This window comes from Hirundo rustica, chromosome 4 (assembly GCF_015227805.2).
Source record: "Hirundo rustica isolate bHirRus1 chromosome 4, bHirRus1.pri.v3, whole genome shotgun sequence".
Classification (NCBI taxonomy): Eukaryota; Metazoa; Chordata; class Aves; order Passeriformes; family Hirundinidae; genus Hirundo; species Hirundo rustica.
In genome coordinates, this window is record NC_053453.1 from 6,812,907 (window position 1) to 6,830,623 (window position 17,717).

The 17,717-nt window shown below is 41.3% G+C and overlaps 1 protein-coding gene across 11 annotated transcripts in view; it reads right to left on the minus strand.

The window, feature by feature from the left end:
* FAM107B (family with sequence similarity 107 member B) overlaps positions 1-17,717 on the minus strand; it is a 119,151-nt gene that overhangs the window by 39,560 nt on the left and 61,874 nt on the right. For 2 of the 11 annotated variants that reach the window (XM_040063161.2, XM_040063156.2), the window contains exon 2: positions 17,119-17,235. The exons of 2 other annotated variants lie outside the window; for them this stretch is intronic. Coding sequence is in view for 1 of the 9 variants with exons in the window: in XM_040063151.2 (XP_039919085.1) it covers positions 1,528-1,533 (6 nt within the window). In the remaining 8 variants the exon portion in view is untranslated. Of the gene's footprint in view, positions 1-1,527; positions 1,758-17,118; positions 17,236-17,717 lie in introns of those variants that run through there. 7 more of the 11 variants (XM_040063159.1, XM_040063152.1, XM_040063154.1 and 4 more) reach the window with 6 other exon arrangements.

Genomic DNA, 17,717 nt, shown 5'->3' on the forward strand with positions numbered 1-17,717 from the left:
AACCTTGTGTTAGATTGCTATTTATTGACTCTGGTGATGGTGAGAAATCCAAGGCTTTAAATGACCAACATAACCCTCGCCTTTGAAATCTAATTCAAACCAGTTTTATGACTTCCTTCTTATGACTAATTCCCTTTATCCAGGCATCTATTAGATTTAAGAAAGAAATCATAGCAAGCTCCAATTTTCAAACTCGTTTTTACCCCGTGTAATCTTTCTTTAAAAGACCACAAATTTTCTTCATGATCTGCACATCTAAATATCTTCTTGCACAGCCAGGGGCAATGTCTGCATATCGAAAGCTTGCAGTCTGTGATTTTCACTTTCTTACATCAAGAGAAAAGCACATGCAGGCTCAAAATAATGCCATGCCTCCGTTTTTCTCTTCAGCTAAAAAGGATTCAAACAAGATATATCAGAAGAGAATGCACTGGTGTTGCTCTGTATTTTAGAAGTGAACAGACGCTAAAAAATAAAAATCATTTAAGCAGAAATGTTGATTGCTGTTCTCTGCAGAAGGGTTGCTGTAACATGAGCCTTTTGTTTGCTGAAAAGGCAGATAAACTGCATCACTAATTAGTCACATACAACACACACTTATCCAAATTCTTCATTACATATGGAAAATTACTCAGTTCTAATGCTCTAAATGAACATACTTTCAACTGATATTCCTATCAATGTTGCATTAAGAGAGGTAAGAGAAGGAAGAGCAGGTCGACAAAAGCATCAAAGCAAAACTGATTTTATTTACTTAGCTAAAATCCCCTGAAGCAGGCTGGGCACAAAGTGGAACAGACATCTTGTTTATAGATAAAATTTATGAAAGTAATTATTATCTCAAGTTCACAAATTGATTCTTTTTGGTTCTGATTCCAAATTTTAGAACTACTAGAGCTGTCTTTTTCTATCTTAATCACATTCCTGACTTTTCATCACTTTCTCAGCTTTGGGATAACTGTTTATTGAATGAAAATAGTTAGCTGCAGAATTCATTGAATGTAATAAAAATTAAGAAAATACCTCTGAATTTGAAAGATTCCCAAGACATTTTGCTTCTTTCTTAAAAAACCCTGGTTCTGACCTCTTAACCAGTAAATGTTGAGAGAGGTAATAAAGGGGGAAGCCTGAAGCTGCTTAGAATGTAGCAGGTAAGGAAGGCTGTTACACTGAGTTATTTCACTATGGCTAAACTACACATTTATTTAAAACTAATTTACAAATAATATTTTTCAGCATTACTTTTATGCATTTCTAGTCAAGTTAAAGTTAATGTTTTGACCTGCAGAATCCTAAAGACCTACCCCCATTTATACATTCAACAAAATACTTGGAAGTTATCATAACATGGACAAACCAAGCCATCCTGCCCTACAAGTTTTTGCCAATCTTGAATCCTCAGCAAGCACCTAAGTCTTATCACTCCAACTGAGAATCTAAAGAACCCTCCCCTGACCTCACTCCTGTACCACAATAATGGCAGGATTCCTGCATGGAGACGAAAGCACAGATGTAGCTCCCACACACCTCCATGCACCAGCAGCAGAGCAAAGACCGCAGTGGCACTGCTTTACCTCTCACCAGGTACCCAGAGCAGGATCAGAGTCACCTCAGCCTTAAGACCTCAAAGAAAGCCTTCGGGCTCTGCTCACATGTATTTTTCTGGTCTTGAGAAGCAGAAAACAAATTATTTGAGGTACGAGGCCCCAAGAGCTAAAGTCTTCTTGCTGCAGCTGAGCTACCTGCACTGAGGCGATGGATGCAGGTATAAGATGGCTCCTCTCCCCTGCCCACCTTTTATCCCCACCCTTACTGGCAACAACAGAAACCACCTGGCTCCCTGTATCAGATAGCACAAGCAGCAGCTGCCACCCACTCCCCCACTGCACTCTCTTCCCCATGTTCCTACACCAGCACCAGCCCTGCTCTGTCCCCAGGATGTGAGGGACACACAGCTAAAGCTTGGGAGGTTTCAGTGCCTAGAGCAGTCCTGCATGGGGAAGTGGAACCACCTCGTAATCTCAGCCTGTGTTGGCTCAAAAATACCAAGCAAACATTGGATTGTGCACTTTTGTGTACACATCTGGATACAAGGAGGCAAAGATGGTCAAAAAGATACAGCTGCCTCGGTGACTGCAGAGCTTTTGGCACAAATGCAGGTGTGCCAGCGAGACGTGGCAAAGGCTTGGGAAGCACAGCAGATAGACAGCCAAGGCAGCCTTGTTACAATGAGAGCAAGCATTAGAGCTCTGCAACAGAGAAACCTGTAACTGGGTCCTTCTCCTTATAAAATAGTTATAAAAAGAAATGTGAGATTACAGGACCAGCTGAAACTGCTGTGCTAATAAAACACAGGAAACCATTGATCTCAATAATGTTGGCTGAATGCTTACAGAGAAACAAGTCAGCAGGGCTAAAATATCTTACAAGTTCTCATTAAATGTTTTTAGATATGTACAGATCCTTGTGAAAGTCAAACACAGCAAGTGGAGAGACTCCACACCCAAATGATTCTGCAGTGATAGTGGGTTTGCTGAAATTCTGACTGCAGAAGATAGCAAAGGTTTTCCTGCGTAAATGCAAGACTGATAATTTTAAAAAGCTGTCTACACCCTGCCATAGCAACTTAGTATCACTATCTCAAAAAAACAAAAGCAACATAAGGAGTTCAGAGAAAAAACTCAGAATACATTTTTTTTCTTCACATGATTGACTGTGCAACTCAGATCCCCTTAAAATGAAACACCACTAACAGATTAGCTAATAGCACAGAAACCCGAAAAGCAAAACAAAACACAGAAGGAGAGAAGGAATTTACTTAACAAGGTCAACAACAGATCCTGGCATATCTCTGCCCAAGGGAAAAAAAAAAAAAAAAAGGAAAAGACACGTACCACCGTTTTGCAAATATAGGCTGATGCTCACACACCACTACTCAGCATAACATGCAAAAATTCACCCTTGTCTCAGGAGTTCAGATGCAAACACACCTCAAACTCATACATTTATGGCAACTTTTGCCAGAACTAGATAGAAGCTTTTCTTTATGCCCACAGCTGATGAGGTACTGTTGCATACATACCTAACGTATTGTGTCCAAATTCTCCTGGGTTTTGAAATGATCCACACTTCCTACTTGGAGCTGGAGTAGAATGGATGGCTAACTCATTTCACAAAGAGTTTGGTTATACATCACCCTTGATGAAAAATTTAAATTGCTCATCTAAGAAGCAGTGTCTTTTTACCCCAAGACGCTACTCCAGCAGGAGTTCAGTAGATAATGTGAAACAAAACCAGGGAAAGGAATCAAAGTGCTTTGTAACTAGAACAGAAAAGGGGTTGGGGTTTGTTTTCACTAAGTTCAAACAGAAGAAATTTTATGACTCAAGTAAAAGGAGGGTGAAAGGGTTTGGAGAAGGAAGCTTTCCATTAAAACCTGAACAGACCTGAACTGGTTCAACAGTAATTGGAGCTCTCTGTGAGCTCTTTTTGCTGTGCCACTCTCAGCAGAGAAGCAAAAACTTCACAAAACACAGGAGGGAGCTGATGACAGATGAGAGGGCAAGAGGCAATACAAGACCAGCTCTGAAATAGTTATTTGCACTGTATTACAGCCTGCCACGACAGAGTCTTTCCCACATTTTTAAAGCTGCAAATGTACACACCACTTAAAAGGAAATTTATGTGAATGGTGAACCAGAGAATGAAAATATGGGCTGGAAGAAAACCATTTTTCCTATGCCCAAAGAGCAGCCCTGCGAAGTCCTGGCTCTCAAGAGATAATAATGGTTACCAGAGCTCTCCATTTGTAGGGAGTGGGATTTCTGGATGGTGTTTCCTTTCCCCCATCCTTTGCAGGCTGTCAGGACAGGCTCCTATCAGCTGTTGCAAACCCTGCTCTGGGACATGGAGATGATGTAAGGCAGCTCAGGACAGCTCATGGGCAGACAGCTCAACTGCTTCTGGGGTCTGGAAGAAACACCCCGGCTTAGGGAGTCATCCTTCACCTGCATGTAAGTCAGCTCTGATTCATGGCAGAATAATCATTTTGATGGTGAAAAGCAGCTACTAAAAATGTTTTCTTGCAACAACACTGCCAAGAAAAGAGCCAGGAGACTCTCTGACAGCATCTGCAATTTATGGGAAATGGACAATCAAAGAGCCTTCATGGGGAGGCTCAGTGGTGGGAAATGCCTGGAGTTCATCGCTGTCTGCCAGCACCTACACTGCACAAGGGCAACCTGGGCACAGAACCACCAGTTCCTGCAGCAGGTGATGCAGGTGACCCTTTGGAAAGAGGGGCCCACAATCCCACAGTACCAACCCACAAAAGGGTGACTGGGGAGAGACACCAAATCTGCAGCTCACAGGAGTCCCAGCTCCTGCCTGGTGCCAGGGCTGCACTTACAATGGTGTGGATGCTGCCCCTGTGTTCTCCCCTCCTGTGGTACACACAGGATGGCACCAGGGGAGTGGAAAAATATAGTGACATGTGGTTTGTCTGATGGGGATCTAACAAGACACCACTTCATCTTGGGCAACACAGCAAGACTCCCTTCTGACAGCTTAATGTTTGATCCACAGATCTGCACCTAATCAGCTCAGTGCTAGGTTAAACCCCATTTATTTGTTGTCTGAGCCTGAAGATTAGAGACAAAACCCAGAAGATTCGGGAACAAAAAGTAAAGCAAGGCAGTCAGAGTTGTCTTCCTCCTCATTACAAGTGACTGTAAATGCAGCCAAAGGACATCCACTCGCAGGCAAAACTGATCCTGGCTCAATCCCTTCTGGACAGGTGAGCAGGCTGTCACTGGTCTCCAGCTGAAAAAGTTGGGAGTTATTAAAAACCTCACAGAAGTTTGGAGCAGGGAGGTTCATTCCTCCTAGGGGAGGAAAGATGAGTCACCATCTGCAGTGGCAGCCCAGCTGCCCAATTCCTGCTCAGACAGTTCAAATCCTGACTGAGTGCTGAACAGCACTTGCAGCAAGACACTGCACTGCGAGAAGCCAGGTTAATGGTACAGGAGGCAAGGCACAGGCTTTGCTCAAGAGGAGCTCTCCCCTCCCACGAGTTCTGCAGACGGCATCATTCATACTGCAGCAAACCCAGGCAATGCTGGAAGCGTTCAAGGCCAGACTGGATGGGGCACTGACCGAATCTGCTCCAGTGGGAGGTGTCTCTGCCCATTGCAGGGGGCTGCAACTAGATGATTTTAAAGTCCCTTCCAACCCAAACCGTTCTGTGATGCCACAAACCTTGGGCAGATCTTACAAGAATGTCAACAGAAATCCTGCTGTGGGACTCATACTTTGCATATATGAAAGCAATTTTAAATATGGATTGGATTGATAAAGGCAACTCTTTCACACACTACTGCAAACGTGGAAGTGCAGGGAAATGCATAACCTGAATAACCAAGTTTTCCTTGCATATTGGGATTTGCCAGCCAATTCTTCTTCAGGCTTCGCTGTAAATGGAAACATAAGTATTTTTAATAACCAGTAATAATGACTTGGGAGAATCTGTCTGATTTTTATATATTACCTGGGCAAGAAGCCAGACAGAGCATTTAGTTAATTAAAGTTTTATTGATAGTGGTAAGTGGTGCATTTCTGACATCCTTCGTTTTTTTCTCCCCTATAGAACGTGACCCTCATCTTCCTTGATATACAAAGAAAATAAGAAAAAATTAACTATGTCACTTCCTTCAAGAGCCAAGTAAAAAATCTACCACAAAAATAAATAAATAACAACCAAATTCATCACTCAACATAGCCATACCCATAAAAAGACTAATTTGCAGGTGAAATGAAAAAGAATCTTACCCTGGCTGCTGAAGAGAAATTAGACAGATACATTTCAAATTAAAAAACAAAGGCAGGAAGTAGGAAATAATAATGAGATCCTTATACTCTGTAAGTTGGCCAAATGTATAAACCCTTGTTATATTTGGTTTTCATGTGTTACTCACTAGGCATGTTCATGCACTGGGAAGAAAACCAGATAAAAAATGTGGTTATTGGCCCACAGAGATATCACAGCTAGAATGCAAGCTCAGGTCTGCAGTAGCTTTCCTTAATAAGCATTCTCTATTTAAGCAAAGATTGATCCTACATGATGTGACAGGCCACTGATACAAATAAATTGCTTTATGATATGATCTGTGAGCAGCCAACATATATTCACCATGGGCTTACCGAGTTCCATACTAGCGTGTCTAAGTTTCCACTTCATGTAAAATCAACTTTTATCTCTCCGTAATACAACCCAGCAGTATGCTGAAATCAATGCTTAGTCTTTCAACCCGAAGGCCTGCAGCCAGTTTACAACTATATAATTTGAAATAACAGGAGTTTCCGATCCATTCCAATTTTCAAGCCTTTGTAATGCACATGTCACTGAATTGCAGGAATAGCTCATGCAGTTACAGAAAGCTTCTAGAAGGAACTGATAAATGAGCATTACCCTTTACAGCTGTAACCAAATAATGGGACTGAAATGCACTGGGTTTTTCCCCACCCCCAGCTTTACAAAATTTCACGTGGTTCACTGATCAGAAAGTCAGGAAGAACAAAATCTTTATCTACTGTTCCCTACTCGCTACCCACAAACTGACAGTTAAATAATGCTGATGGAAATCGGTGTGGTTTGCACAACAGCCTTTCTAAAGAGGTAGCAACCATGCAGTAAAGCATTTCCACATGAGGCAGGATGACTCTAGAATGCCATTCTGATGCCCACATCCTAATGAAATCAGGGAGTTCCCTGAGTACCAAGAAAAGCTGCAAAAAACACATTCAGAGAGATTGTTCCATAACCACATATAGGGCCAGGTCAGGAATTTACATTAAAGAAGCTTCTTAGATTTCTTGTATGGTAACCTAAGTGTGTACGTGCAACCTTCCCCATAACTTTTGGCCAGTATCAGCCAAATTTCTCAGAGGTTTGAAGCCTCTGTGAAATTCCCCTAAACTTCATGGAGGCTTCACCAGTAAACTGGTGGCTGAGCAACGAAAGGTGCCTGGAGTCCTGGCTCTGAGAGGCTCCAGCCCAGTGCTGCCAGACAACAATCGCAATTACCAGTCTTTGGCAGAAGGTTAAAAACAACAACAAACAAACAAAGAATTTGAGTAATGGGAAATTAATTGTTAAAAAAACAAAACAAATGCTTATGGAAAGCAAAAATGGAGGATCCCCACACTGACTACATGTCAACTGTATGACAACAGTTATGCAACACAGAAGAGGTCAAGTCTGTGATGATGGAGTGAAAGATTCAAACAAGCTTATCACATGCAGCTCAGATAGAAAGTGCACAGCTTCAGGATGTAGCAGAAATACATATGGTACAAACAGATATACTTTTTTTTTATTTAGTTATCTCATATTTCGCTTTCTTTACAGTCTAACCGATTTTCTTTCAAAATTTATCAAACATGATGAAAGGATCAACTCTAATGTACCTATCTGCCTCATTCTTTCTCAAAGTAGGTGTCCTGGAAGTTCTGGTTTCAGGGGCACATTTAAGGAAAAAAAAACAAAACCGAGCACACATACAAAAAACACACAAAACAAATCCCCCCAAAAACTCCAACCAAAACAAAATGAAACCCCCATCACAAACAAAAAAAGACCAAGAAGGCAAAAAATGCCTCTTCTATCATACCATCAGTGTGATGAACATGATTAATATTTCAGAATCTTTCAAGAACCGCTTCCAGTCATTTTACAAACTTCCTGTTGTTAATTACAGAATCGGCATCTAATATCTAAAGTAGCTTTCACTTTAAGGAAAAAAACCCCAACGTAACCTTTAAAAAACTGCCATATATGGGAGGAAACTCTAACTCTGGTGCAATGAGAATAAACCCAGTTTAATCCTCCAAACCCTAGATTAAATTATAAACTCTAGGCAAAGGTAAAGCCCTTCTCAGAATGCCCTATAAACCCTTTTAAGAACTTCAAAGTAGTAACACTTAAATTTAGTCTAGACTTTCAATGTCCCAAACTTGAATGATTCAAGCTTTTCAGCTTCCATTCAACCACTCTTCATTCAACAGTTTGTTTACAGAAAGATATTTAAATTGTTCTAAAGAGCACCACGGCTCACTGTAGAAGCTTTTGATTCTCTAGCAGGCACTATCACTTATTTACTTTAGGTTTTCCATTATTCAAGTGCTGGCTGGTGCACATTCAAATGAATCACAAACACCAGAACAAACAAGGCAGCCCAGGCAAAGGAATGCAATTCAAACAACGTGCAGTACAGAAGACATTTAAAAGCCCAGAAAACCAGGAAGTGTTTGGTCTTTTAACTTAGCAAGTTTAGAAAAAAAAAAAATTATCATTACAAAAGTCTGAAATTGCTTAAAGTTACACAGAAATGCCACTAAAAATTCCCTATCTCTGAATTTCTACCAGTGACACAAAGGCATTGACCAAAACCACTGCAATGAATAAATACCACAATGAATTCTTTCCAAAATTCCTTCCAAATTAATGTCCAGAAAAGGAGGAGAGAAATCCCAAACCCTGTTACTGGACTACACCAAAATGCAGAAACACTGGAGTGGTGCAGTGACCATGTCTGTGCAATTTAGAGAAATAAGATTTGGGCTTGCAGATTCACCCTCCTTTCCATTAAAAAAATAATAATCACGGGGGGCCCTTGTGATCCAGGGAACTTACCAAAAGCCAAAAAAAAAAAAAAAATTATCCTGTTATGTTCAGTCAAAATTGCAATGAAAATTAACATTTGACCAAGAGAGAGGAAAAACTGACATTTATTGAAGCTGCAGTTGGTGACATCCCATAAAATGATGCCAATCACTTGTCTCTGAGTCAGCTCCGTTCCCACATTTAGTACAAGTGCTCTGGCTGACTCACACCAACCATCTACCTGAGAAATAAGTAAAGGAAATTTCGAGCCTGATTTTGCTGCAGCTTTTCATTTGAACTCAAATTATTTGAAAATTTAATTTAAATTCCTGTTTGTTTTTAGGGATTTTCTCAGAAACAACAAGCTTAATGGGGGTAATGCTAGATGCACAAAATTGGCAAGTAAATAAATGATCTGGTCTAAACAGATTCTGTTTTCTGTAAGAAGCAGCTTTTTAGGCTGCTTACTTGCCTAAAGGCATTTATGGAAAGATGATTTCTATATTGGTTGAGTGAGTTTATGCTTGAAATATAAAGTTTGTATTATCTTTTCATTATGCTTCCATTTGCAGTGTTTCATCTTGTTTGTTGTTCTCTTGGTTCAAAGTCCCAAGTTCGCATTCTATCCTTGCATTAATTAGTTATAGCTTTAGGCAAGTCAATTCAGCCTTTGTTTCTTAATCTGTAAAAGAAGGACAATAATAAATATTGATGTACTTTAAATAGATACTGGAAAGATGTGTTTACTCTGACACAGTTAGTTTTTCAAATACATCATTTTGTAAAATTCTATGCAAAAATTACCCAGTTTACCCACATTAAGTGGAATGATTGTAATTTTTGTAAATAGCTTGTGGAACTCCCCATCCTTTCCTTCCTCAAGGAGACCATTTCCTACAGTACACTTCAAAAGCCTCCCAAGTTCCAAACCATGCTACCCTGAGCTGAGTTCATGGCATCCTAACTATGACAGTCTAAAAACAATTTTAAAAAATAAAAGAAAGAATGCATCAATTACAGAGACATTTAATCTTAGGAATCTGAGTGACTGTACACAACAGGACAGAATTTTTCTCCACTCCTCTTCATGGGGGAATATACAGAGGAGTAAGAGCTCTTTATGTCATTGCAGCAGTAAATTTTTTGTGATATTCAATGTTTTGTTGACTGGTGTCTGTAATCCAGGCTTTTCTAAATCCAATCTTTGCCCAATTTCGTCACACGTGAAACATCTGCACTCACAAAATAAATTAACTAGATCTGTACCTGTTTTACCAGTCAATTAATCAGCTTCCTATTAGGGGAAGAAAATACCCTAAACTAAATGAGATTCTGGAGATAAAATCAAGATGAACCTCAAGTCTTGTGAATCATCAAACCTGAGCAGGAAATCAGATGAGGCTTCATCATTAGAGATAAAAACAGGAATAAATACCACTGGCTCAAACTTTAATTCCTAATTCTACTAGTGCTGATGTTATTTGCAATAGAGAGATTAAGATCCAATACTAAAATGGGAAGAAAGGGTTGAAACAATCCCTTAGAGCAGTCATTTAACAAAGCACCACTTTATCAATGCATGCCATATCCAATTTGTTTCATTACTTCAATTTCAGTGTTGGAAGGAATAAAGTCTATGAAATCACACACTCCTCTGCTTTAAAGCTCATTCTAAACTCTTGCCTTTCAGTGCACACAACAGGCATTAAACATGCAGCACTCCCTTGTATGCCACCAGATGCTGCCAGTCAAAAGAATTAAGCATCAAAACAAAGCCTTTCATCAATACAAAAAAAATTCCACAGGACACTAGAACAGGTGACATCACTTGTTCTTCAGCAACCAGTCATCTTTTTCTTCCATAATTGCGTGGTGAGGAATGAAAACTAAAAGGCATTGGAAACAACTTTACTGAAAGTTGATATGAGGATGCTTCATCAATTAAGAATTTTGTATACCGGACACCGAGATCTTAACCGGCACAGCAATATAAACCTGGGCACCCTTCTGGAGCAAAGCTGTTGCACCTCACACACAGAGCCCACCTCAACCTCAGCAGCACAGAAATAAGAGCCTCCCTGGCAGCTGCTGCCTGCAGTCATCCCGTGCTAGCAACACTGGGACAGCTTTGGGAGAAGGAAGAACTACTTAGCCACAGGAAATCGTGGCAGTGGATTAGGAAGAGACTAGACAGACACAGGAATTACAATTTGAGCAGAAAATTTAGCTGCTTAGGTATCCATATGGCCTACTGCCTCAGGATACAAGAAGTCCCCCAGGACTTAAGTACTTCCACATTATGAAGTTCTTCTCCCAGTTCCTGAAAAAGGTATCCCAGTATCACTGACCTGACTGACCCCTGATGCATTTTGAGCTGGCTCCCAGTTTCAGAGTCATCTGCTCTGAAACTGCACAATTAAATTGACACAGTTTTGGAAATTTTCTAGAAAAAAAGCACTGGTCTTACTTGCATTAAGCCCTGCTTTTTTTGAAAATTAGATTGTCTATAGAGACCAGTGTTTCTCCTCCCTGCAATATTTTTGGCTGAAGCTGGCAAATGGATTACGTTTAGCTAAAGGAACATGTTGTCTTGGACCTGTTAAGCCTATTAGTTACCTGGAAACAGGTACCAAGACTGAGGAGATGCTTTTTTAGTATTTTCGAGAAAAAAGTCGGCCCTAACTAGCAGGAAATTATATAGAACACTCTGGGGAAGCTTACAGTGCTAAAATTTCTTCCTGTAGCGCAATAAACACGAACAATGAAACATCTTGATACAGATATATAATGCTAGAGTGGAAGTTTAAGTAAAAATCTGTCTCTCCATCAAAGCAGCTGTATTCATTGCAAGAAAAGTTTTTCCACTTAACCCTCACACCAACATGCTTCACCTTTTTGTGTCTCAAATATCCACTCACACACTCTTCCTTACTTAAACTGTAAGATCTTCAGGGCAGAGACTGTCTTTTTACAACAGTGGTTAAGTGGGAAGGACCCTCAGGCCACTGGAAAATAAAAAAAGAGTTGGCACTTATTTTCTAACTTCACGTGCTAACTCGTCCTCAAATCCTTGAGAAGGAAATGTATGTTATTTTGCTTACATACTACACTGAAAAAAACCCCAACCAACAAACCAAGACCAAACCAGTCACTGCACACTCACTAAGTTAGATTTATAGAGGAAACTTTGAAGGTACAGCACTTCTGCCCAGTTAGGAAAAGGACGTAGCAAACAACATGGCCAGGTGATGCCTCTAACCTCTCCCTCTTTATGCCCAGATGAATCAGTCATTAACCGCAGACAAAGCAAGACAGGCCCAGGAACTCAGACTGGAGCTTCCCTAAGAGAGTTTTGATACAATGGCATCTCTAACATTGCTTTTGCCTTTTAAATTAAATCCTCCACCTAAGACTGAGAGGCAGGGACATTCACAAACTCCAGTCTTCATGAAAAGCTTCAGGGCTGGCTTTCTAGCTGCTCTATTTCAGATTTTTTTTTTTTAAATCTTTTCAATAGCATTTAGTTTCACACCAACAGATAAACACTTTCTGCTCTTCAGAGACATTAATTTTCTTGAATTCTAAAGCTTGCTTTCAAGGTATTTTCTGAAAAAGGAAGAATATGTTTGCTCATATTTTGTGTAAGAAGTTTATGATTTGCTCAGCCTTCTTGCACTTGGAAGAACAAACAGATAAATAGTGAGTAATGGCAGACTAACATCGCCTTTGGAGAGTCACCAGCTCCCACAGCTGCCATCTGTGGTAACAAAGCACTCACAGGAGAACCCTTGCACAGCCAGGGCTCTGTTCCAGAGCACACCAGAGTCCCTGTGCCTGAGCACTTCTGATCACATACTGTGTCACTGTGCTGCTCACCACGACAAAGGACACAGGGGAATGGTGGGACAGTGCCAAGGCAAGCCATGCTCACCTTCCAAAGGTCACCTCTTCATGTGGCAAAGCTCACTGCCCACACCCTGGACACGCTGAGAGCAACCCCCAGCACTTGTTTGCTTCTGCATGTTAGACAGGGATGGCCTCAAATGTACTTGAGACTTGGAAGAAAAGGTTGGTTTTCTTTTCGATACCAAAACACCACCTTCCAGACAAGGAAAATAGCGAAACTACCATGACTCTTTTCCTGTCCTTTCCTCCATTCCCATCCAAACTTCTGTATAAATTTCTGACAGACGCTGTTTTCAGGGAACAGCAGTGATGTGTCAGGTATTATGAGACTTAAATAAGTGTATTACAACTTGCCTTATATGTCATAGATCTTCAAGAACAAGTAACCTTGAAAAGCTCTAGGATGAAAAAAAACCCCCTAAGTGTAGAACCATAAAAGAAATCATAACCCATCAAACTCCTTCTCCCTATTCTCTCCAAAAATAAACTCAACAAAACCCAGTAGCTTCAGATGAAAATCAGCTTTCTTCTACCAGCAGCCAAGCTCCTAACTGCATCTCAGGGTGAGGCCAGGCACCCACTCTTCCTTGAAGGGCACCAAGGAGCTCAACGACTGTAGCAAGTCTGAAGGACATGGCAGCAATGCAATGCGACTTTCAGGAAGTCATCTCTGTCCCCAGTGACACTTCAGAGGAAACTGAGGCAGCAGAGACATATTTCAGTGAAATAGCAGAGCAGTGCACATCAGCAAGTCATCCTGCCCGGAAGAAGAAAGTTTACTTTGATTACTTTGACTGAAACTCCTCACTCTTCCGAGGTACAAAACAGTAAAGCTGTACCTCTGTGGTCCTTCTAACATGCAAAGCTACTCCAGACCATGCACTCTGAGCCCTGTCCTTAAGTGCTCCAGTCAGCTAGAGGTGCACTTAACCCAGCTGACAGCATGAACTCCAGCTTCCCTGAAATCTTTTCAGCTTGTTTAGAAGCATCCAGCACAGGCACTGGCCTAGATTAGGAATGCAGTTACGCACACACGAACGGTCTTGACCCACTTCTTGCCACGTTGTCCTGGCTACTCAGAGCTGTGAACTCTATTTATTATTAGAACAAAAAAAAGCCTGTGTATGTACATGAGGTCTGACAAATGCCCACTCACTGCACAGGCAAGAAATGAAAGGAATTGTTCTATTATTTGCCATCATCATCCTCCTCTCACCAACCCACTGAATGCCATCACTATTGAAACACCTTTGGTGGGCAGAGTTTGCCTTCCCTTCAGGACAGACACTGCTGACCTGGCGAGGTAGTTAGCACCAGTGTGGACAAGCATGGTGAACTGGACATCTTTCAAGGGGCACAGAAGAACTCTAAATAATCAAGCAAGGAAAAAAAGCTCAAAGTGAATTCCCCTCTACAGAATAACATTTTCAAGACTGAGTTTCTCCTGCCTAATATATACTGTACTACAAAGCAGAGTGACTGCTTCAAATGAAGCCAAACATGAGAGGCAGTTTCTCCTTCAGAAGCATTCCTGGGTTTCAGCTCTATAGCTTACAAGAAAGGTAAGTAATTCCACAGTACAAGGTAAAACACAAGATCTATCCCACCCCACAAGAAGGGACAAGATTGTTCTCCAGGATATTAAAATACCCCTCATAGCAGCAGCACTTTTCATGCTTCGTCATCACAAGCTCTCTGCAGGACTCTAATGCAGCTCACACAGAGAGGCTGTAAATGCAAATGGATGAGATTTGCTAAAGGACAGCACAGAGGTTTTACAGTTCATCCTGAAAGCACATGTGCTGCCAAAAATTGCAGCATAAATGTACAAATAAAGAAATGCAGCTCATCTAAAATGAAAGGGATTTGTCCCACTGTACCTAAATGACGGCACTATTTCTTTCTTGATGAGGAGCATGTATGTGCACACAAAAGGCAACCTTCTGCCTTCATGTTGTCAAAGACATTTTAAAAATGTAAGCAAATCCAGGAGTTTTGCTTCTAGCATAAATAAAGCTAAACAAGGCAAAGGTTATTGCATTTGTGCTCCCTGCTAACATCAAAACTAAGATCCTCATCCCAGCTAAAGACTCAGTTCAGTCCACTGCAGACTAGACCTATGCTACAAGCAAACTATACCAAGTCACCACAAAACCTGCCCTTTCAGCTACACATCCAGGCTAAACCAGGGGAAAAAATACTGATTTCAAAAGTGATTTTAAAATGTGACACAGAGCAGCAGACAGCACTGCCCACGAATGCTCCAAAACCTTTGCAAATTACTCTTTTATAGACACAGCTTGGAAACACTGTTCTTCCACCTGTGAGAGTCCCACCCTTCATTGCACAAAACTTAGAGCACTGTCCTAAGCACAAGTAGCAGCCTGTCAGCACAAAAGTTGTTTTGAAACCAAAGTTACAAACAGGACTGACTTCACATTATAACCATCAAGCACCAAACACAGCACTGTAAGGAAAAGCATTAAGTTTTTCCTAAAGTGGCAGAGCACAGAAGCAGCAGGTAAGCTTCAGTGCTTCGAGTTACATAGAAAAGGGAAGAAAAACCCACATCCTTCCTTTTTTTGCATACACTAGTGCCTGCACTCATACAGCCCCATAAGATTTCTGCCACAGAACTGCCACAGGCCACTCCCTGCAGTCATGCAACACCCACAGACCCTCACAACACCAACCCGAAGCAGAACAGCAGCTATATGAGAAAAGCAGCTACGTGAGTGTCTGTGCATATCACAGTGAAGAGCAGCCACCCCTTTAGAAAACACTTACCAAAAAAAGAAAAAAAAAGCACAAGCCTGGTCTCTCAGGGTGGGGATCTGCACTCAAACCATCTCACCCAGCTGCTGGGGTCAAAGAAAGGCAGTCCTAGTCTTGCCATGACCCACCTGGCTCTGCAAAGTCTCCTCTGCCCTCCTGCTGATACCTGCTCACACACAACTGTACAGTGGGACAGATGAAGAACCTCCCCAGAGATGCAGCCAGAGACCCCTCTATGAAAACAGCACCAACTATTTGAAGACAGGTATAGAAAGGAGAAGAAAAACATCCCTATCTTTTTTCTCTTCTCTCCTGAGAATGGTGAGTTTCTTTGTTTAAGTACTTATCACTACAAAACCCTTCTGTTTTCCACAGTCCAACAAAGACCAGCATGGTTGTGATGGAAGAGCAGTCAACCCCCGAGTACATCACATCCAGGTAACCCAACCAGTTTTCACATTGTGCCTTTTGGGCTGTGCCTCTTCTCCCATTCCTTCTGGCAGGGGCAGTACTTTCATTTCAACACCAGCCAATAGCTCAGGACACACGAGATCAAGTTCTTCCACCACTCCACAGTTCCTGTGTGGTCACAGGCAACTCATTTTCTTGCTTGTGCTTTTATTCCCCATCTGCCAAGGAAAGGTGTCTTCCCCACAGTGGGAACACATGGTATTCCCCTTCAGCATGGTTTTAGAAGGATTAATATAAATGAAATATTCAAAGAGATAAGCCTGCCAAGAGCATCCAAGACATGGGAAGTGGAAGTATCACTGAAAAACGTAGCTCTAAACGGATAATTTATCTTTCTTCTAAAAATATGTTTTTCCTATCAAATCTGCAGCTTTATGTTCAGGTTAGCATGTGAACAATTCTCTTTCACATCTGAATCCTTCCACTGTCTTTTGTCAAAACCAAACATGAATACCCTGGCTTACATGCCTTTTAAGTAAACAGAAGAGCAGCAGGCTCTTCGCAACATTATGTTGTGCTGCAAACCATACTTCACTGACAGTCAAAAACACGCCAGGTCTGGCCAAACCAGAACAAACTTCAGACTAATAACTGAGTTGAAGAAGCATTAAGCATTTTCTTCACCTTCACAGTGAGACCATGCATGTATCTTGGTCTTTGATACTGAGGCCATGAGCTGGTCACGCTGGCTTCATGCTTTTATGAGATGCAAACAGATCCAAAGTTGTACAGCACAGAGATGTCAGATACAAAACTGTTCTGCAGAAGCTGAGGACTGAAACTGGCTCTGTTTACAACTACCACAGTCCCAGAAGAGATTAAGAGTTGGCCACATGTATTTAATACTGTTAACCGCGTACAAAGATAACATAGCTTTATTCAATAAAATATTTTCTTTTAAACTTTGATAGAGCCAAAGTTCTGTTAGAGCAAATTACTGGTAAACAGTTCCACTCTTCTTCCCACAGCTAGCAAACATGATTATTTCCTTTCCTCTTTCCCCATTTTTCCTTCTGCCCAAGTTTTTAGGTAATTTCCCTGTCCTTACTGAAGTCACGAACGAGTGTTCTCAAAAGCAGTTTCTCAATGTCCTGAGTATGGGCAATGTGTAAAAATTGAGAGACTCCCCCACCCCCAGCCCAGTCTATCACTCTCTCTCAAGCCAGGCTGTTCCACTGCATGGCTGACAAACAATCTGCCACTTCAGCAAATGCACTGACCAGAGCCACCACACAAATCAGATTGTGAAGGAGAGCTCGTGCGAGAAAGATCTCCCAACTGCAGCTGCCACACCGCTCCTCACTTACCCAGTCGTGCAGCGGTGGTGCAGGGTTCAACACAGTCTCAGAACCTTTAAATGCTTGGAAGTGAACTGGGCTTCAGAGAAACTTCCTAATTTTGAAGAGAGAAAAAAGATGCTAAGACTGAAAAAGAAAGAAGAGAATAAATTAAGGGATATGGGATCTGAAGCAGAAAAGAGAGAGCAAGCAGGAAAAGTGTCGTGAGGACATGATGAGATGATTCTCCCATTTCTAACTTTTGGGAAGCATCAGTACGCCATTTTAATTAACAATACTCAAGTGCTGAAGACAATATAGTGACATTAGTCTTGAGCATTAAGGACACAGAAGTGACATTTCACCTGCCAAAATCATCCCTGGCAAAGCTCCACCACCATCAGTGGAACTACACCAAACATGAAATTGGCCCAGAGTTGCATTAAGATACAAAAGGCTTTGTTTCAGGAGATATGGGGAAATTCTGGTTCTTTATAATACCGCTCAGCAAACAATTGTTTATTGTCCCTAAGCAAATATCGCTGACACCATACAAGCAGCCATCACATTCACAGCACACACTGTCCATAGGAAAACATCCATCAATAAAGCAACAGATTCCCAGTGTC